The sequence below is a fragment of the Amblyomma mixtum genome, chromosome 2, assembly GCF_055824585.1.
Source record: "Amblyomma mixtum isolate Tamu chromosome 2, ASM5582458v1, whole genome shotgun sequence".
Lineage (NCBI taxonomy): Eukaryota > Metazoa > Arthropoda > Arachnida > Ixodida > Ixodidae > Amblyomma > Amblyomma mixtum.
Genome location: NC_143013.1, coordinates 126,864,840 through 126,887,573, shown reverse-complemented (window position 1 = coordinate 126,887,573; position 22,734 = coordinate 126,864,840). Strand labels below are relative to the sequence as shown.

Below are 22,734 nucleotides of genomic sequence, written 5' to 3'. Positions count from 1 at the left end.
AAACTGAAAATTGGTTTTGAGGAAAGTAAATGACGCAGACACCCGAACCGCGACGTAAGGGAGGAGTGAAAGAAGAAAGGAAGAAAGTGGTGCCGTAGTGGAGGTCTCCGAAATTATTTCGACCACCTGTGCAATTTCGCGCCGTCTCAACGTGCGTGATGTGATGTGTACGCCAGAGTGATGGGTCACGGCAACTTCTGTTGTGCTGCTGGGTGCACAAATTCTTCATCTGTGACAACGGGCGTGATCTACCATAGGTTTCCTAGCGATAAGAACCTTCGCGACAAGTGGGTGAGAGCTGTCCGTCGTGTCAACCGGTCTCCGAGGAAGCATTCCCGCTTGTGCTTGGAGCATTTCGCGTCAGATTGCCATGAAGACAGCGTGTACTTCAGAGAGAGCTTTGGACTCGCTAAGGATTCGTTCAACCGGCGCTTGAAGGCATATTCTGTGCCAACGTTATTCGAGTACAACCGCCCATCGCAGCGGCCAGCTGAACGAAGCGCAGCCGTCAAGAGGAAGCGGTATGTTGGATTGTAGAACTGTAGCTGGCGTGAACTCACTTCCAAAAGCTCGCCGTCTAGAAAGCTGCGCAAAGAGAGGACTGTTGGTGATGCATGCTCCTGTAAGAACGCTATGCACCGCGGCAACGTTCCAGCAGCAGATTCTTTCATCAGGCTGGGTCTGCCGGCACTTGCCACCCGAACAGCTGTCAGCGAGAACATCACTATAACTTTTGTTCTGACGACTGTGTCACAAATTCATGCACGAGAAATGACTCAAGTAATTACTTCTCCGAGTTCAGACCATCTCCATGCTGCAGGGTACGCGGCCTGGGGTGTGATTCGTCTGGCTCGCGCGGCGGTGGATCATACCTGAAAGGCGACTCGTCCAGTCCAAAATCGTCGAATGAGACGTCTTCTAAAGACTCGCTGGTCTCGGAAAAGCTGTTCTCCGCGCTTTCAGTCATGTCGACAGCGCGGCTCAAGGTAGTTGCATTATCTTCGGGGACTTCACAGCGCGGCGAACACGCCAGTGACGTCACTGTCAATACCGCACGAAGGCACCTTCGCGGTTTCGGTTTTGCGGTTTCGGTTTCGACTTATGCGTTTTTTGCTGTTTAAAAATTATTTATGGTTGCTTTTGAAAACCTTGTATCCTACACATTACAGGAGGTTCTTAGGAACACAGAACAGCCATTAACTTAAAATGGCTGAAAAATCGCCGGTGTTTCCCTTTAAATACAGAGACACAAAGTTTAGGTGGATGGCTTACACAGTACCGTATCCTTGTGTTACTTATAGGCTCGGGATGGGAGATACTCGTCCTCAAGAGTTTATACTTCCCGAACCTGAAGGCGCTCCAGGCAGGGACCAATGCCCTGAAAAGTTTGACGAAGAAATGTATGTCTAAGCTGTCCGCTCGAAATACACGCAGGCCAAGCGGGCCAGTCGCCGTGGAGCAAAAGAATGAATCTCACCCGTCGCAAGGTACCGAGTAGGCAGCCAAAACTGGATCGCCTGTTAAGAGACATCGCAGGTTGTCATTGGACACTGCCGACAACCGCTGCCGGCGCTCATTAGCTGGCAGCGCCACCAGCCGTTTTAAGTACGAAGCTATCAAAATAGAAACAGCAGGGCCATCCTCATATGGTCCTGCTTCGAAGCCCGCAAAGCCAAGATACGCTCGAGAACGTAAAGTGCCGTCTGTTGAACGCGTCGCAGAAACTGAACCATCACAGCAAGCTCGGGACAAAGGTTCAATTCGGCAGCACTCGCGTCAAAAAATCAGCCAAATGGCCTCCGGCGTGCAAGAGGCTCCCTCTGATGGAGAAACAAAGCCGGTGGACGTACTTGGCACGGTGACCTCCAACCGACCTCCTGGCCTTCGGGCCACGACGTCTACCAAAAAAGGCGCGGCCCAGACAAGCCTGGCTTACCCGCAGAGCACAGATGCCCCACCAGGGGATCGGGCACCCGACGGCTTAGTGGCGGATATTGCACCTGCCGAGGACCCGGCATCTCGGAGCAAGGGCTTCAAGGTGATTCCAAGGAGGAGCACCATGCTGAGCCCTAATTGGCTAGCCTGAAAAACCTCGAGTTGGCCGACATGGTAAGTGGCCAATTTGAATATTTCCTGCGGATGATTTTCACATATTCGCGGCATAATAGGAATAAAGCGAGGAATTTTAATTTGGATTTGGAAAAAACCAAACCCCCAACACTGAAATCGCACTGCAGTTGCAGAAAACGGTAATTCCTTCTGTATTATCAGGAACGCGCAAATGATCCCGTGCCTACGAATGGCTGTTTTACTGATCATGCACTTCGTCGTAGGAAAGCCTGCCAGCTAGGCTGCGCATTATACAGGGTCTGTTCTGAAAGTAGTAGGAATCATTTTTTTATATAAAATTTATTCAAGAGAATACTACAAACGATTAGAATTTTTCAAGGTAGCATCCTTCCGCACCTATACGCTGCTGCCAATGAGTTTTCCAGTTTTTGTACGCCTCCAGGAACGCCTGGACCGGAATGCTGTTTAGCTCCCTCGTGACGGCCTGTTGAACTGCCTCTACCGATCCGTGATGTTTCCCCTTGAGCGCCGATTTTATTCTCAGGAATAGAAAAAAGTCTGGCGGGGCCAAGTTGAGGCTGCAGGGGTCCTGAGGCAGCGTTGCCGCCTTGTTCTGGGCAAAAAATCGGGGTCCTCATTCACATGATGTAGAAGATCATGGCAGATCGCTTTCCGGTTGGCCTTTTGCTCCTCTGACAACACTTCCGGCACCAACTTCGCGCACGCTTTCCTCGTGGCTAAGTTTTCTGTCACCATCTCAAAAACTTGGGTTTGAGGAATGCTCATGTCATCAGCAATCATTCTGACACTCATCCTACGATCACTGTTCAGTAAGTGTTTCACTCGCTACGCATTTTCGTTGGTCTTGCTGGTCGAATGGCGTCCGGAGTGGTCGACGTCTTCCACTCTTTCCTGACCTTCTCGGAACCGCTTGTTCCACACAAAAAAAACACCTGATCTACCCATGGCAGCGTCACCGTAGGCCTCCTTTATGATGTCGTGAGTCTTTTTGCCCATTTTACCAAGATTTACACAAAATTTGATCGCGTATCGCTGATCCAGTAAACGCTCTATGATTCTGCGTGACGAGACGTTTCACTGTATAAGCGACCTGCTCTCTTCAACGGCCGGGAGCCGACTGCCGATTTTCCCCACCATTCCCAATATTCCCCTTCAACGATCCTGCATGCGCAGACCGCCTCTCGTCCGCCCATTCGCCCAGGAAAAAAACCAGTCCTACTACTTTCAGAACAGACCCTGCATTTATTTTCTTGTCTGTTACAGTTAACGTGAGGCGCACCATGAATTATTTACGTACAATATTTTTGTGCTTGGCCACTGGAAAGTCATCTTATTACAATATCTCTTTATCCAAGTGTTGCTTTCAGTGCTAACTTTTTGATATTATTCGCGAGAATATTTCGCTTATTAATTTTCCGTGCGCCCTGCGATATAGGAGGTTAGTTAGTTTTATCACAAAAGAATGACGTAGTGGTTCGAGTATAAAATCTTGCTCTTATTGCGCATGCTGTTATTGAACTTAGTTCTTAATTTGTGGCTGCTGGTGCATTTTGTCGCTGCTCCAACGAAAACTTAGGAGCAGTGAAACGCATCCATTACGAACAACTATCTGAAGTGTCCTCTCTATATTGAAGTGGCATCTACATGTCCGGGAAGCAAGCGTATACAAGTTCGCGGCCAGAAGTATCTGGAGTAAAACAGAGAGTTTACCTGGTTGGTACGCTTGTCCTCCTCCTTGGCAGTGTTTATAACCAAGTATTCAGAGCTGTGCCCGCCTTGACCTTCGCTGTGTATTCCCACACTACCCTTGTGGAAGTACCCCACCCTCCCTATGTTATTTGTGCAGAATGAGCAGGATGCCGTACTTCCAGAAATATGGCATAGAGAGACTTAGTCCTGAGGTTATTGCATTCATTTTACCCTCTTTTGTAAGTTTCCCCCGCCTCATCTGTGCTGTTGCTACGTCTACCTTTTCCATTTAATTATTTAAAGACACACTGAGAACAAATAAATCTTTGGCAGCTTCTATCGGTTCTTACGTTATAATGACAAAGGGAATATTTTCAATGAGAGCTGAGCGTTAATAAACTAGAAACGGTGATGAGGAAAGTCATCGCAGCAGTGTAATTTTTCCGGCAAGCAGTGAAGTAAATCTGTTCACGTTCAAGGACAAGAGATATAGCGCGACATGGAGAGGCTCCTCCCTGTCGCTCTGAATGTCTCGTCGTTTGTGTGTCTCGCGCCGTTCTGAACAGTTGACAATTCACCCAAACGACGCTTCTGCTCAAGTCAAACTTTTTTTTCAGACATCTGAGGAATGCTTTTTCACTTCCAATCTCTGATCTCGCTCACATCACGACTATAAGTCCTCTACCGTTTACTTTTTAGATTCAGCTTCCTCTGTCTGTAATGCTTCTTTTGCTGCCAAATAAATATCAATATGGCATCACAAATTGAAACAATGACCTTTATTAATAAGAAAATATTTATCGCATGGTCCTCGGTGCACCCTTAAATTGAAGTGCTGCGAAAATTACATCTCCCTGAAATGCATATTTATCAGAAATGAAGGCATCTAATCAGCTGTACAAGAGTCACCAGAGCATGAAAACCCCACCTATGAGATTTAAATATGATCAAACACCCAACGGAGTAGTCCACAGTGTCCCGTAGCAACAAGCAAAACGGCAGACATCCTGAAATACCGCGCTCAAGTGGCGTGGTTATTGCAGTGCTTGGGATTCCTTGGTATCTGAACTGAGATCCGGCTCACACCCATTTAAGGACTTCGTACTATCAGCTCCCGAGAAGGAATATTGTTGCAATTATCGCTTAAACTTTGTGAATTTGAGAAGGCGAATGCCTGAAACGCAATACAGTTTTTTTAGTGCAGGAATACACCCAACCATCACCGGCTCTTGACATCGCAGGTGGTGGCCGTGCACCTGCACTTTACCGCGAGCGACCACTTCTTCAAGATGAGGGTGTACCGACAGGCTGGCCGATATCTGCTGGTCTCCCTTCAGCAGCCCACTGCTGTGTCGACAGTTGACTGGCACTGATACATTGCACGCCCAGTAGTTTGTCGCTTTTGATCTTGTGAATTTTCATGTTATTTTGACAACTCTTATTTGATATTATTTCGAAGTTTACTTCATGTAGCTACGTAATAATGACCATCATTTGTAATTTTACATTCCTTCATTTCGAAAGAACGACAATGATTTTCAATATTCCCCCTAATGCTTTCATCATATGCATCATATTCAATGGTTGCATTGGCAGCTGCTATGCAACATGTTTGTATAAATCAGCAGTTAAATGTAGCAACTTTGCGGGGCAACGATGCCGATTACACTGAACTCTAAATATCTGCAATCGGAAAGGTCTAGTGCGAAAACGCGAAACTAGCGTAGTACATATTCAAAGCATGAGCAGATACATCATAATAACGGCATGAGACCATGTGAATAATGATGTAAGTAAAAACAAATCAAAACCCTCTGAGCGTTGCCCTCAGTTTTCATACTCTGTGAGTTTCCTAAGTTCACTCTCATATGTCCTGCCTAAGATGGCGGTGGACACCGTAACCGATAGCTTTCGAACTCAGGATGGATACGGCACGACGCATCGTGCAGTCGAATCCTGTACTATCAGGGAGAAAAGTGGAATACTCCACGCGGTGGGAGCTAATGTGTTACTAATGTGTTTAGTTAGATGTGTGCCTTCCTTTTTCCGTTCTAAACACATTAGTAAGTGCCCATCCCGCAATTGTGAGCCATGCTTCACTGATGTGCGCATTCTGGGCAAAAGCAAAGACACTACGGCTAGGGAATTGATAGAAGCGTTTTTATCAAAAAGAAAGGCGACATGTGCGTAAGGGACACATCAGTTGTATTGTTTAACTGTGAGAAAAAATTCCTGGAGCACGCCTTATCAAGTCGTTCCTGATCTTTAGGTGACCCTCCTGCACATGTGATGACAAGCTTTATAAGTACGTTTCAGGCATGCAATAAAATCAGTTCGAAGTTGGCGCTTCATCCTGTTACCTACCTATGTGTCTGTCTGTTTTTTGCGCCTAAAACCTATTCAAATATGAACCAAAACCAACTAGCCCAGCAGCAAGTGCTCTTAGACTATGTTTATTCACACTTCAGGAATTGAGAACGTCGGTGTAACCCTGGCCTTGCCAAGCCGCGCTGCATGTTACAGTGCGTACTGTGAATTCCCGTCTTCTTGGAATGCCTACACTGGAGACAAATATCCGCCTTCCCGACACGCCAAACTTAATCTCACGTGGTTCCTGGGACCGGCCCCGCAATCGGCTGAAACGAGGTGGTGACACTCTAGGGGTTGCGCTCGGGAAGACGAGGGTGCACACCTTCTCTACATTTAAACGAATCTTGCATGGTTACAGCCCGTATGGCACGTTTTTTGACGGCAGCCAATGCTCGCGCATATTTTAGTCTAGCACGTATCTGCACAACATAAATCTCAGGCCACGTGATTGTAAACAGTGTCGTCGTAACTGCTATGTCGTGAAGTAAATTGATCGTCTTAAACCAAAACTTAATGTCTAAGGGTTTCAATACTACTACCAATACTGCACATTTTGCGCATACACTCAGATAAAAGAAATGACGCACGATTTGCCTAGTTAAACCAAATGCCAATTACCTGCTCTAGCACGGTGTGGCCATTCTTTATCTTACTTTCACATTATTCATTTTGTTTTTCCATTGTTAATCGTGGTTATGCTTTGCTATTCATGATATTCTTAGGTGAATACCGTCAGGTATTGCCGCAAAAGCTTAGTAGAGTTTATTTTTTCATGCTTAAGGCCGGGGCTTGATATTGTTGTAACGCGAGATACGGCCAAATTGTCTAGAATGATCGAACCCACGCGGAATTGATCCTACGCTGTTCGAGGCTGTTGTAGTTAATTTGCCAGCCGTATCCCGAAAGTTGGTTGTCATCTTTAAATAGAGCAAGCATTCAGTTCTTCGAAGATCACCGAACACAAATTTTGGTGTCGCCGTCGCCACCAAGTTCAGTTCTTTTGACAGCAGGTCAGCATTATGAAGACTTCATTCCAGCGACACCTCAATCGTCTCTTCTCTTTTCTGCGACGGTATTAATACTATGACAATATCAAGTGTATTCTGTATGTTGTTTGTGTTTGCATGGAAGGCAATCACGGAACAATATTTATTATAGTAGTTCTATGTATTCATATCAGTCATGGCTCCCGTTCCGTAAAATTCGGCGTCGTCAGCTTTGTCGTCGCCGGCGGCTTTGTGAGCGGAAAAGCTAGCGGCTTAGCTGCCTCCTCGGTCACGTGACCTTGTGTCGACCTCACAGCCAGCCTTAACCGAAGGCAGACTTAGAGCCAAGAATAAACAACCCGAGTTTGATACAGTGAGAGCACTTGCTGGACAGCGAGGACGAGGAAGCGCAACGATTCCTTGTGCGCCGAGCCACGATGGCTGCAGTCAAGTGCGGCAACCTGGACCAAGGATCGACCACGGCGCCCAGTGACCCGTAAGGGTCAAGAACATTTGAAATTTATTAACAATAAAGTTTTTTCCATCCATCCATCCAACCGAAGGACCACTATGACAAATTGCTTTTTTGTGTGAATATAGGCTTGAGGGCTCGCGCCCTAAAATTGCGCTGGTTTCACTTCCGCTACCAACCATGTCAGTATTACGGTGGCGCGGCTGATGTTTATCGCATTCCTGTTTTCCGCGTTCTTCCAGCTGCTTCTAGAGCTCTCCTTGCCGGGTTTTGCGGAAGCGGGAGCCGCAGATCAACCTCGGACGTAAATCCATTGGAACTGTAGCTCTCTCACTGCTCTTGTCGGCAGCTTCACTCGACTCAGTGGGTGCATAGCATTGCATGCATCCGCCTATTGCATCAATAGGTGTAAAATATTTCTTGAATCAATACCAGGGGTGCTGCTGTGCTCCGAGTCCCCTAATTACCAGGAAATCTTGACAGCGGTCTAGTGCGCTTGTTTTTCCAGCACGCTGGATGTGACAAAATCTAACAGCTGAAGTTTTCTTTTTTTTTTTGCGAGAGACAACTCCGCTTTGCACGTGTGGTGTAGCGTTGAACCACTCCGCTATAGCGCAATTGCAGCTCGTCACGTTCGCGGCACTCTACAGAGCGGCGTGTTCAGAAAGTATTATACAACTAAACGCTCTTTTCCTTTCGCCGAAGAAGAGTGCTTCCAAAAAAAGTTTTAATTTTTTCTAGTTGCATCAACTCCCATTGTTTAAATTTTAAAGTGCTTTAGAACGCACTCTAGATGAGCCATACAGCCGCCGCTGCCTTTCCCGTGTACGGCAGATCCCTAGAGGATAAATGCTGCATAAAATCCCAGTCCGTTATCTGTGCGATTAATTATTCGAAACACGTGACTTCTTACACTAAAGTGGCGTAGGCCGAAAAGCTTAGCAGCGCTAGCAGCAGATGTCGCAAATATTAGACAACGCTTCTGTGCGGAGTGGAGTATCGTGCGACCGCAACAGAAACGTGATTGCTGAACGTTTGATCACAATCCGGTCGAAGGACATCCGCTCCCCACCGTAGTAATTTCTCCTGGAAAACGGTAGGCTACCTTCCTGCCACCGTGCTTCATTATTATTTCCTGCAAATAACCCGCCGCGGTGGCTCAGTGGTTACGGCGCTCGGCTGCTGACCCGAAAGACGCGGGTTCGATCCCGGCCGAGGCGGCTGAATTTCGGTGAAGGCGAAATTCTAGAGACCCGTGTGCTGTGCGATGTCAGTGCATGTTAAAGAACCCCAGGTGGTCGAAATTTCCGGAGCCCTCCACTACGGCGTCTCTCATAGCCTGAGTCGCTTTAGCAGGTTTAACCCCAATAAAACAATAAACCTTTTTGCCTGTAACAATTTATATATTGACCGATTTCATCCCGATTGAATCCCGTTGAACTTATTCAATAACTTCTCGGTTACATGGTGTTCAATTTTTCGTTCACTATTCAAGCACATCCTTTCACCACGGTTCACCGCTAGGGACACCGAGTTTTGATGAAGCTTGAACGCAGGTCACTGTGACGCCAGCAAAAACGACGGTTAGGGCACAACGGATTGTCCCTCTCATCTACCGCTCCAACAGTTGTTGTTGTTGACCTCTGGTTAAGTGGCACAAATCCACAGTGCGGCTTGGCCAAAGTGCTTTGCACATTAAAACAGGAGAGACACATTGACGTTATTAAGTTAGACAGGAGATGGTGAAATTTTGAGCTAGAAGGTAATAACAGAAAATTTTAATACAGGAATCTCCCTGGTGCAATCATGTAAACATAAAGAGTATCGCACACTGGTTTTGGGACCTATCCCATGGTGCTTGCCCTGACTGGAGGAGAACGGGAATGGAAACGGGAAGCCCGAATTGAGCTAGAGGGTTAAGGAGAAAGTGATCAAATGATTCAATTTTGCCACACGACTCACAAAGGTTCGGCAGAAGAAACTCCGATAGGCACACATCAAGATTTAAACATAGTATTCTGCTAAGGTAAAGGATCATGGACACCTAGAATTCTTGTGAACTGCCTAAGCGGGGACAACTTAAGGGACCGCAAAAGGCTGAAAATTCTTCTTCTTTTTCTCCTCAATAAGCATGGCGCATACCCATGAGGGGGGATTGGCCAATGTGCAGTGGTGAATCCTAATTAAGTATTTGTGCGGGAAACAAAATACGAAGTACAATAGTAAGAATGACTCCAGACCTCTTTCCCTTCGTCTTCGTCTGCACATCCCCCAAGGGTCGCATGGGTCGATTCGCCTAGCTACCGCCTAACTGCCTCATTCGCATAGCAGACGAATGGGCCTCGGAATTATTTACACCATTCCGCTTGTTTAGATACGGGTTAAGCTCTGAATTTGCGCTCTTCATCAGTCACTTTCAAGTCAAAAAACGATCTGAATTTTGCACCATGCGTACCGCTTCGTGGGTGCACACTGTTCCTCGTAGAAATCATCATCAGTGCAAGAACCACTCCTGCTTCCAGGCGACATATTGGAGAACCTCGCTGTCCGATCTCCCAGAACTTCAAACCACTGTGGCCTGCTGAGCTGTCCACAGGCATCGGATTCGTTGCGCTGAAAGGTAAGCCATCGCGGTCACAAGAGTGAGCTAAGCGCTTATATCGCGAACAACGTCCCCCCAACGCATACGCTTAATCGGTAGGACAAGCTATATTTTCCGTAAGCCTACGGCTATCGTTCAGTTATGATGACCTGGCATAGTATAGTAACTACAACAAGGTAGTTTGTCAGAGACATGTTCCGCCACGCCGATAAGGCTTGTTGTAATTGATAACTATCGATTTCTTCAGCCGGCTACGGAAAACGTTCATAGTGGGTTTCTCGGAGCGGGTGGTGTCAAATACGTTCCCTTTGCTCTCATGTGGCCTATATTGGCCCGTCCCTTTGGTGTGTTTGATTGGCCACTCATGTAAGGTTGATTCAAGACTCTAGGCACACCCATAGCTCTCAGTCAAAATTGCTGCAATTAATTATACCTCCTCTATAAGGCCAGACGTCACGCTTACAATATGGACGTGGCAGCTGTAGCAGACGCCTTTTGATACCGTCTCTCACGCTGCTTTAGGCGCGGCGATACCGTATTTTCCGGTGTATAAGACGCGGCTTTTTTTCAGAAATCTTGCTGGTGCGTCCTATACAAGGGTGCGTCTTATATGCGAATTTTTCGCCTTTTTTTTGCGAGTACAGAAATTACTCAGGTTCATGTTCAAGCTTTTTTCACCGCAAAAATATCGCTACCAATAACGCGGTTGTAAACGGCTATAATACGGGGACCGCCATGCGCAACTTCTTTAGGTGAACTTTATTATGAAACAGCGGGGATGATGGCTTGCGGGATCATAAACACACGGCTGTTTCGGAGGCCCCAAACAAAAGTAATGTGAAATGCCAAAAGATGGCGACAATCGCGCTTTTCGCCATTGTCAAGACAAGCCAAGACAAACCGGCATTTTTTTTTAGCCTCCCTTTGCAACTTTGTTTGCTCTGTACGTAGTACGCGCGTTGTGCAAAGAGAATGTTTCAGCTGCATTGCCTCCAGACACGGGCAAAATTTTTGATAGCGCATGGGAAGATGAAGACTTCGAAGGTTTTAAGTAAAAATAAAATGTTCTTATGGACATAAGGAGAGTTCTTTCGTATTTTTTTTTTTTTGCTAAGACGTGGGCGGGTATGGCATGAGTGTTGTCTTATCGATCACTCAGCGTTGCTTAAGAACTCACAGGTACGGTGCATTTCACGATGGTCCCACAAGCATGTTTAATTAAGCCTCACTAGCCTGACTGGGTAAATTGGGGTGCGTCTTATACACGGGTGCGTCTTATATACCAACTTTTTCAATGACAGCCTGCATATATGGCAGGTGCGTCTTATACAAGGGTGCGTCTTATACACCGGAAAATACGGTAGTTCTTTTTACAGTTGCAGAACTGCGCGCTAGTGGTTATTAGTGTCAACTAAGCATTGCAAAACACTTACAGCGAGACGTAGGCTATAGCGACGCAGCGCAAACTGGAAACTAGGTTTTAAAATTTTAATTGTCAATGATAGTATACAGAGTGGTCCAGAACGGGTTATAAAAATAACAGGCACAGTGCGCAAGTCATAGATACGAAAAAAAAAGCAGTACTAAAGATTTTCTATAGGCCGTTTTATGTGCGCGGGTTCCTTTTCGGATAAAAAAAGGAAAGGCTCCTAAGGCAGACATCAGAATTGGTTCGTCGTATGCTATGCTCGGTACTTTGTGTAACTGTTGCTCATATAACCGCCTGGAACAAGCTGGAGCACAGTGCCTCGTATCTTACTCCTCACTAAAATATTCGTATCTTGTAAAATATTATTATCCATGCAAAACGCTATTAAGGCTGACATAACCACACGCAAGTGCAGCCAAGGCGTAGAGGTAAAGCACCGCCTCACGTACAAGAGGACCTGAGTTCGAAAAATAAATCCGCGTATCGATGGAAATGCATAACCAGGTCTGGAGTGTGGCCTGATATCGGTGACCGTAACCACGACGCACTCCCTGACCAGAACAGGATTTGGCCACCCTGGTGAGTAATTGGCTCCAACTTCCGATGCGAATACACCAATAACTTTGGCCTCACTCCTCAGTTACTGCGGAGCAAGTGATCAAGGTGACGGTCGGACCTCTGACGCAACGGACGGCGCTAAGAATCCATTGCTACAGGGAGGCTGCCATTGCAAACTGACCCTGGAAACGTTTACCGCTAGAACCTTATCCCATGAGGATAGTCTAGCAATGCTGTTCGAGCAACTAGCGGATATTAAACTAGATGTCTTAGGGCTTACTGAGGTTAGGAGGGTACATGATAGTTTTGGTTTACGGCACATGAGGCGGATACAGTGCTAAAGGGTTGGCACGTGCAATGCTATGGTGGGTCATCATACAGATGATAACAAGGTGTGGGATTTCTGATCTATCAGGATACAGCTGGCAACATAGAAGAATTCAATAGTATTGACAAGAGAACTATCGTATCGTAATTAAGCTTAATAAGAGGCCCGAAGTGATAAGGAAATACGTCTACTTAGGGCATGTAGCCGCCGCAGATCCTGATCATGAGAGGCAAATGACTTGAAGAATACGAATGAGGTGCAGCACATTTGGCAGGTTCTGTCAGGTCATGAATGGCAGTTTGCCAATATCCCTAAAGTGAAAAGTATATAACAGTTGTATCTTGCCGGTACTCACCTATGGGGCAGAAACGCGGGGGCTTACGAAAAGGGCTCGCTCGAAATAAGGACAAAGCAGCTAAGTATCGAAAGGAAAATCATAGGTGTAACGTTAAGAGACCGGAACAGGGCAGAGTGGGTGAGGTAACAAATGCGGGTAAATGATATCCCAGTCATAGACTTGGGAAGGGTACGTAATGCGGGGGTATGATAACAGATGGTCCTTAAGGGTAACGGACTGGATTCGAATAGTCAAAACGTAGCAGAAAGTGGCAGAAAGTTAGACTGTTGGTAAAGATTTTCCGGATATAAGGTAGCCATAGCTGGCCCAGGACAGGGTTAATTTGAAAGATATGACAGAGGTCTTTCTGCTGCAATGTGTGTAGTCAGGCTGGTGATGAACCACAAGTAATAGAATAAATAACGCAGTGAAATAGCGAGAACTTGACTAGCGGCTATGCTTCGAGGAAGCTAGCAGACATGCGCAGTTAGATTGAGTTTAACTTTAGTTCGTGTTTTTTTTTCGTGCTTTCTCTTTTCAGTTGCAGCCACATAACGAACGTTGTGAGTGCGCGATCGGCGTACATTTTGCAGTTGGCAGCACATCTATGTTACAATATGTTTCAGTTTACGCCGTGTAACCATAAAAATAGAACATAACACAGATCGATCAGTAAAGCATTAGCAGGTTTCTCCTATTCGCGCAAAAGCAGTTCCTTGCAAATAATGGTGATCACATTTCTCTGCAGCGCCATCCCTTGTGTCCGTGACGGTTGAGACGAAACACCTGTCGTCATTCAAGCGCACCGGAAGCTTCCCGCAAATCACACGAGGCCGCCAAACGAAAGTGTGAGTAGGCCAGGTAACGAGTGTGTTGAACAAAATGGGCTCAAAGTGCCTAAATGTTCTCAGTTGGCACCGTAATCCAGCGCCGCCCTTCACCAGATTCTCTAGTCTTTGCCGTAGAGTATCCCTTCGGACACTACGTACAGGGTCGGTTAAAAGTTCTCAGGACACAGGCTCTGATTTTGAGCAGTAGGGTCGGGCAGTTACGATACCCTCGAAACTCAAAGTATCTGTAGAGGGTATAAATAGTATCGTTATAACTTCGGAGAACCTTGATAGCTTTATCATCATCTTAAGTGCCATGATATACCGATTAAAAGGAGACCATGTGGCCCTGGGAACTTTTGACCAACCCTGTACACAGCAGTGTAGAGCATGCGCTTCTTCACGGTGTATACTACAGCCAACAGCAATTACTTTATCTCAAACGAATTCCGCATTCTTGTCACAATTCGTGCGTCCTTTCACGCGTAAGAGCGACCGCAATGAATATTTCTCACAGCAGGGAGCTTTGTAGCCCGCCCTTCGACTGCAGAGATATTCTGTCTCCGGTAATGCAAACATTTTTCTTAGCAATTTCCAGAACAAGGATCTCCGAAAAATATCTGAGCCCGTTATATCTCCCCTACACGTCTGACTGGTCTTCCGATGCTACAATTTCCAGCCACTGGGTAACTTTGTAAGAAATTTTGTACATGCAAAACGGAAACAATTGGGAGCCTTTCGACTTCACTCCCAAAGAAAATGCGTTAGCGTCTAAGTTGCCTGCTGTGGTCTCTGTAATGCGTGCCTTAGGTTCTACTTGAGATATTCCGTCCGAACCTCTGGTCGAAATCGCTTCCACTGTTATCGTATGGTATGCATGAGTCATCACCATCTAGAATGTTCGACAACCTTCCATTGGACTATCATAAGAGATTATACTTATCCGACCTACTGATCCACGTAAACTAATTTTCTGGCGTGGGCCTACTTCTACAATTTTCGATGTTCTTAGGACTATTCGGAGGACGGCCAACTTCAGATTTTGGGGTTCCTCCCATTTTCAACTTCGACGGTGACTTGTAATTGTGCCACTGGTGGTCACGCGGCACTCATGACATCCCGATCCTCTCGATAGCATTCATAGATAGCGAGAGGCCTCTTGCCCCTGCTGGGGATGTGGTGCAGCAGTTTAGCGGTGCCCCACTTTCCTGGCGTTCCTGGCGGTTGGCTGATTCCAACAAAGCTTCCGGTGGGACTTGTGAGATGCAGGTTGCTATTCCCGAGCTCCCGTAAAGTTCGTGCGCAGTGCCACGGTGGGCAGGTCCCAATCGCATTGAATTTGGCAGCGGTGGCAGTTTGCTCGCAATCCGGTGGACAGGTTTCCTCCTTCCACAGTAAGTAGTTTGTGATGACGTCATAAGGTCACGTGACCTGCCTGGAAGTTTAAATTTCCAATTTCGCAATGCTCTTTCATTGCTCAATTAATGGCAGGTGACTGTGACGAGGACATCAGCGAATAGACAATGAGGGTCACGTCGCATAACTGGAAGTTTCTTGATAAATTTTCAATTTCGCGATGCTCTATCATTGGTCAAATGGTGGCACGTGACTGTGACGACGTCATCAAGGAATAGATAATGAGAGAATAACGTTACGGAAGAGCCGGAAGAATTTTTTATTCTCAATATAAAGCCTAAATGCTATTTCATTAAAATAACAGCTCGCAGTTTGAATGGCACACTTGACTGCCTTTCGCCTGCGTAGAGTCGTTGCGCAAAAAAATATTTTTCTTCTGCGAGACCGTTAAAGTTGAAGGGAGACTTGCTTATATGCACGCACATATCTGCTATGCATTCATATGCCCAGTCCCAGCTGGCTTTTACAGTGTTCTACTGTTTATAAGGGTGCTCAGTCACTGGACCGCATAAGGCGGTACAGTAGCGATCACTGTTACTGTGAACGCCAGCGCGCGGCTCTTTCGCGTGCGCCACGCTCCCGCGTCGCCTGTTGCCATGCCACGTCATCGGTTACGCGTGGCTTCTGCACACAAAACAAATCTCTCGATTCTCGCTTAGTAGCATCGCGTTAGTGTAAAAAGAAACGCCTTCACATACATCAGGCAACGGTGACCACAACAGTAGCACTGATCATGGAGGAGCAATAATCTAGGATGGAGCCTAACACTGAGCAAACAGCCTTTGCAAGATAACCTTGTTCACAGCCCTTCGCTATGCGATTTCTCTCTCCTGCGGTGTGGTGCTGGTTGATGATTATTACGATGATTTGATTGACGCAACGCCGGCTTGGTTAAAAGGTGTCAGGGAATGCCTGTTTTAGTCTATGCGACGTCGCTTAAAAGATCCGTTTCTCTAAGAAATACACCTGGCCACAACGCCAGGATAAAAAACCCGAGGCTAGGGTAAACCTTGCATACGTCGGATAACCAGTAGGCACCCAGCGCTACTAGGGATTAAACCCCGCGCTTCTCCCTTAAGAGGCATTTGCTCAAACCAGTCGGCTAAACATGCGTTTCGCAATGGTTTGGCCGCAGATGCTTTTACCCATGCTCGGCAAGACGGGGACACAATAAAACTTTGACGCTCTGCCCTCTCTCACATGCCTTGCACGAAAGTGTTTTCATAGCTGCTCATCACCCTTTTCCGTTGTTCTGTGAGCCTAACCGTTAATTGTGGCGCGAGCTTGTTACACAAACCTGCTTTTCTTTTTAATTTTTCTTGCGGTAGGGGCTTAACGAAAGTGCCCGGCTTTTCTATGCATCTGCCTGTTTTCCTAAAATTAAGTATTTTTCTTGTACTTACGCTCTGTCCTGTAAGTTCATAGCGTATGAGAATTCGCCATTCCCGGTAATGGTGATTAGGTGGGTCTTCTCCATGCCAAGGTGTGCCTTCTATTATGGGTCCTTTGTGTTAAGGCCAAGCCCCGACAACACGACAGGCGTAGTGGGTGTGAACCTGGCAGTACTCTCTCCAATTTGAAAGGTTCGATAGCCATCACTGCCACATGGCGCGGGGCCAAACAGGTGATAGCTCGTCAATATAAGCTGGAAGGACATACAAACACAGGTAGCATTTTATTTATTGGAAGGCTATGTGTGGTCAAATATATTACTCGGTTTTCCTGAAGGATTTTAGAATGCGCGCAGCGCACCTCTGGACAATCAACTTCTCTGCCGAACACGGCTCGTGCTTGCACAGTAAATATATTAGCAGTTACTCAATGATTTTTCGGGTAAACCATGCTTCGCCAAGGAAATCTTTCTTGTAGCACAAAAGAACTGCCAAAACATCTTGATCTACGCCCTCAGGTACCATGACGCCGCATTCCCACAAGTACAAAACATTAATTTCTAGCTACGCAGCAATTCCCTAGCCGCTCAGCCGCAAGGAAAACCATCTATGCGTCCAGGAACTGCGAACACATGCATAGTGGCCCAGACTTCGAGAGCAAAACTTTCATCGTAGATCCTCCATTCTCAACGATGTGGCAACCTAGCTCCGCTCTGAGCAGCAGGACATGGTTAACATGGTAATGAAAGACAAGCGACGAACACAGAACACTTGAAAAAAGAAGGCATAGACATCGGCTGAAGTTCCAGCTTATTCTGGCGATTTGTGTTTCGCGCTAGTTATGCGCTGCCATGAAGTGGCATGCAGTGCAGCATTATGTAGTAGTATGCAGGATTTATGCACGGCGGTCCGGGTAATCCATGAGGAGAGCTGATAGCTTATTTCGGAGAGGACAGCTTAACTCTACTTTTTTCGAGGTTTGTGGAATAGATATCTTTCTATAGGAAAACCAGAGGTGGCTGGCTGATACGGTTCTGTACACTTGTGTTATTTCTAGGCTTGGGTTGCAAGAAACTCCGTCGTCGAGAAGGCATGTCTTCAGAACAAGAAGGTGATCCGCACAAGGACCGACGCCTCTCAAAGGTAGATGGAGAGATATCCAAGCTGTCCACTCGGAGAAGACGAAAGTCAACCGCGCCAGTCGCCGTGGATCAAAAGAGCGAATCTCACCCCTCTCAAGGTACCGAGGAGGCAGCCAAAACTGGATCGTCCATTAAAATACCTCGCAGGTCGTCAGTGAGTACTGCCGAAAACCGCCGTCGACGTTCATCAGTCGGCATCTCTGCCAGCCGTCTTAAGGGCGCAGCCATCAAAGTGGAAACAGCGGGGCCATCCTCAGATGATCCCGCTTCGAAGCCCGCAAAGCCAAGCGACTCTCGAGGCCGTAAAACAGTGTGTCTTCAGCCCATCCCAGAGACTCAACCATCGCAGCAAGCTCGGGACAGAGGTTCATCTCTGCAGCACTCGCGTCAGAAAACCGTTCGAGTGGCCACCGGCGTGCAAGAGGCTCCCTCGGGTGAGACGACAAAGCAGGGGGACGTGATCGTCACGCTGACCGCCAGCCAGCCTCCTGGACTTCCTGCTACGATGTCGACCGCAAAAGGCGCGGCCGAGACTAACCTGGCTTACCCGCAGAGTGCAGCCGCCCCACCAGGTGACCCGACACCCGCAGGCTTAGTCCCGCGTATTGCACCTGCCGAGGAACCAGCACCTCGCACCAAGGGTTCTAAGGCGATTCCAAGGAAGAGCACCATGTTGAGCCCCAATTGGCTGGTCCTGAAAAACTTAGATTTGGCCGACATGGTAAGTTGCCAAGTTTAACATTTCATGCAGGCGTCTGTTAATTAGGGCATCACAGGAATTGAGTTTCGTCTGCTTTTGTATAGGCAGCGTTCTGGCACAGCGGTCGATAAATAGATTATATCGTCGCACACTTTGTTTCTTTTCTGAGTAGGGCGCTTTAATTTTTACAATGCGGAATAGGAGCATCGTTTCCAGCAGGGGACATATCGCAGTAAACCTTTTCGCTTCGGATCGGGAACAAAACGAAATGTAAACAGAAAAAGAAGTGGGGACCTTCTCAGCCACATTCTTTAGGTTGTCTCAGCCACATTCTTTAGGTGTCTGCAATTGGTTTTGATTTTTCCGTCAAAACTACGGTTTGGAACTGGTTCGAGTGCCCTTGTATGGGTTACATGAGTCATCATCTTCTAGAATGTTCGAGTACCGTCCATTGTATTATCATGTAAAATTTCACTAATCGGATTTATTCCACTACCTTATTCTAGCCACTAATCCCTACTAATACACATTAATCCATTTATGGGGGTGGGCCAACTTCATGTTTTCGGGGTGCTCACATTTTCTACTTTGGCGGTGCTTTATAATTGGTCACTTGATCATCACGCGGTGTTGATGGTCAGGACGCTCTAAATCACATTCATGCCCCACGGCAGTCCTCGTGCGAATACAGGTGTTCTGGCTCTGCGATCAAGCGATGCGCCACTACCACGTACTGCATGTGGCTCTTTCAAACAAAACCACCAGTTGTGGCTCCTGATACCCCCGTCACTCATCTCTATAGCTTCCGTAATGATCATGCTCAGCGCCACGATGGGTGAGTGGCAATTGCATCGAGTTTCGCAGTGGTGAGCAGTTTACTTACAATACCGCCGGCACATTACCAGCTTCCACGGTCGTTAGATTGTGACGACGTCGTAAGGTCACGTGACTTATCTCGACCAGACAGTCGGAAAGTTTTGTGAGACGACAACCTACACTCTCGCATTTAAACTGATTATCACCAGTGCAACGTTTCACTACGATATCTAATGCGTGCCTTTTGACAACAAAAAGTATTTGTCTTCTACCGCAAATGTTACACGTAAAAGCAATAGCTTCCAACAAAACACAGTGAAGTAATATCTCGAAATGCTACACCTAGAAGTAATAGCTAGCTTCCAATAAAACACAGTGAAAGTAACAATACCGCTCATACCCTAGGCCTATGCCACCTAAATTAGCTTTGTACTTGCACAAGTATTGTCGCGTCCTCACGTTAAACCGAGTACAAGATTTCCTTAGTAGGTCGTTCGAATGCGGGGAGGGACGAATAAAGACACTTTGATCACTTCATCCGCCGCAGTGGTTAAGTGGTTATGGCGCTCGGCGGCTGACCACAAAGACGCGGGTTCGATCCCAGCCGCGGTCGAATTTCGATGGAAGCCAAAATGTGGATGCCCATGTACTCCGCAATGTGAGTGCAGGTTAAAGAACCCCAGGTGGTCAAAATTTCCGGAGCCATTTACAACGGCGTATTTCATAGGCGGAGTCGGTTTGGGACGTTAAACCGCCATAAACCAGAACATTCATCTTTTCATGCAATAACCCAGCAATTATGGGCCGAGTAATACTGAGCTCCTCTTCCCCTCCAGGTGAAAAGTCCTCGGGAGACCATCGGCAGCGGCGTAGCCTTGCTCCTGAAAAACGAGACTGTCTTGAGCCTCGTCCTTATAGCGCCCATGCTATTTGTTCTCGTCGCCCTATTCTTCCTAATGCCCGTAAAGACCCCGAAAATACAGGAAAGCTTCTGCGTATCAGACGACTGTCTCTCACACGCAATCCTCATCAACGAATCTCGAAACGAAAAACTCGACCCCTGCCACGACTTCAGCGCCCATGTCTGCTTCAACTGGTCACCACCCAACCGAAATAAAGAAATTAGAGATTTTGACGCATCCGCCATGGAAGACATGGTCTACTCGTGGCTCCTGGACATGAGCACAACTCTGCAGGAAGGATCCAAGGCGTTCCCCGTGGCCAAGAAGGCACTGGCTATGCTGGAGTCTTGCATGAGCAACTCCTCCGCGTACGGATCAAACTTGGCGGATTTCCGGCAATTTCTCAATAATCGCAGCCTACCTTGGCCGAATCCAGCGCAACAAGATATTGACGCGCTTGGTGTTCTCGTCGATCTGGCCTACAATTGGCAGGTGGCCTTCTTGTTCGAGGTACGAGCGTCCTTGGTGCGGAAAGGCGGTCACAAAGGCAAGCGGAGCATTATTTTGACGCCGGCTCCTTTGATCACACGCTACCATCAACAGCATCGTGCCGTGATAAGAGACGGAAAGGACGCCTACTACAAGTACTGGATGGACTTCTACGTGGCCCTCTCCGGCGACATGAAAACATCCAGCAAAGAACGGGCGCTTCAGACAGCCGACATGGAGGGCGACATTTTTGAGGCTATCAAAGAGGCTCTACGCGCATCACCAAAAGACTCGGCTGTGTTCCCGATAAGCGAGCTCGAAGTGTTCACGGACAACATAAGCTCCCACCGATGGTTGCAGTTGCTCAAGAACACTACCGCCTTGAATCCCGAACTGACTGAGGATGACGTTGTTGTTACGACCAATGTATTTTTCCTGCAAACAGTGGGTAACCTGTTCAAGAAGTACACCAACGCTCACATCTTGGACTTTCTGGGGTGGCAATTTGCCCAGCATTATGCACCTGTGTCAGACAGCGGCCTTCTGGTGGCGCGTTACGGCGACCGCAGGACAGCCAGAAGCTTGCGACCCGCCTTCTGCGGATTCCACATCGAGGTGCCCTACAGGGTGCTCCTCCTAACCCTACGCTTCGCGTCGCGGCTAACGCAGACCGACAAGGAAATGGTGGACGCCGGCTTCGACCGCCTTGTGTCGACGGCTGTGCGCTTGGTCAACGATTCGGGCTGGGTGGACTCTGACAGCAGAGCCTTGGTCACTGAGAAACTTCGAGCTGCCAGTTTGCGGCTGTGGCCTCCCGCCGAATTCCTCAACGAGACAAACCTGGAGGATTTTTTTCGTGCGTTTCCGGATAAACAAGAGTCGTTTGGCAAATACTTCATCAAATCTCGCCAGAGCATTCGAAATATCAGCAGAACGCCGGAGTTCGAAACAGTGCTTGAGATGCCGGAGAACCATGGCCTACCTTATTTCGAGTACGACTACGTAGAAAACACCGTAGGTGTCGCAATCGGTGCAGTTTCCCCACCACTATTTTACGGCAAAGGCACCCCAGCCATGTTCTACGGAGGGTTCGGCTTCTCCATAGCCGTAGAATTGGTCAAGGCACTCGACCAGGAGGGACTCCAATGGCATCCTGACGGACGGCTGGTAAACTCTTTCCTCAGCGAGAGCGCGCAGGCCGCATTCAAGACCAAAAACAGGTGCCTCAACTCAAGCAAGTTGGACGGCGGCAAAAGTGTGTTTCCCGAAATACCGGCGCTGCAGATAGCCTACTCTGCCTTCCTCGACGCAGCCAGTGAAGCCGGGAACACACAACAGATAAGCACCGAGCTCACCGAACAGAAGGTATTTTTTATGACCATCTGCTACATGACGTGTACCCGGCAGGACGTCAAGAACCCCTTCGCGGCTGACTGCAACAAAATCGCGCGCAATTCTGAGGCTTTCGCAAAGGCTTTCCACTGCCCAGAAGGATCTAGGATGAACCCATCATATAAATGCGCGTTTTTTGAGTGATACGAAAACTTTCTGATGTGACAATTTTTGGAGTTTGACAACGTCACTGTGAGCTTGAGTTTTTATTTATACCAACGACCACTGAGTAGAGTTTATTCACGCATTGTTTTTAGTCCAACGAATGACCTGTTGTGTAATCCGAAAGCAAGCAGTGAGAACTTCTGAAGGCTGTTATTCTTTCCATCTTTTTTTGTCGTTCAGTTTTTCATTCATTCCATGTGGTGTTGTCTGTAGTGTGTTTGAACATTTTTACCATAGCTTTGAACTCAGGTATCGAGTCGCTACAGATATAAGGTTTTGCAATACTCCCTACCAAATCCGAACTAAAATGGTTTGAATTATCCTGCTTAAGTAAGGGAGACGAGGCGGCTACGTAAGTGGCCACTTGTGTATTTATGAGGAATGTAGACACGCAACGCGATATGGTCCGTGCTTTTAGGAGTCGCTCTTTTCAGACTATGACACTTTGTGGGAAAATATTTCTAGTGCAACTAGTCTACTTATGTAGGTTTCACATCGTTTAGTGTGGACGTCAGACACTCCATTATTTTATTACGTATACATTATCTGTGTTCTATGACTCTAGCCAATAATCTCGTTAGAATTCATTTGTATCCATGTATTGTACTCAGTGAACACTGTCATGTTGT

At 47.2% G+C, this 22,734-nt stretch overlaps 1 protein-coding gene across 1 annotated transcript; it reads left to right on the top strand.

Moving 5' to 3' along the window:
* The first annotated feature begins 1,792 nt into the window (after positions 1–1,792).
* LOC149360810 (endothelin-converting enzyme 2-like) lies at positions 1,793–22,084 on the top strand. Its single transcript, XM_089567933.1, has 3 exons — positions 1,793–2,038; positions 17,991–18,362; positions 19,994–22,084. Exons 1-3 carry the CDS (start codon positions 1,793–1,795, stop codon positions 22,082–22,084), a joined length of 2,709 nt encoding a protein of 902 aa, XP_089424059.1.
* The last annotated feature ends 650 nt before the right edge of the window (positions 22,085–22,734 follow it).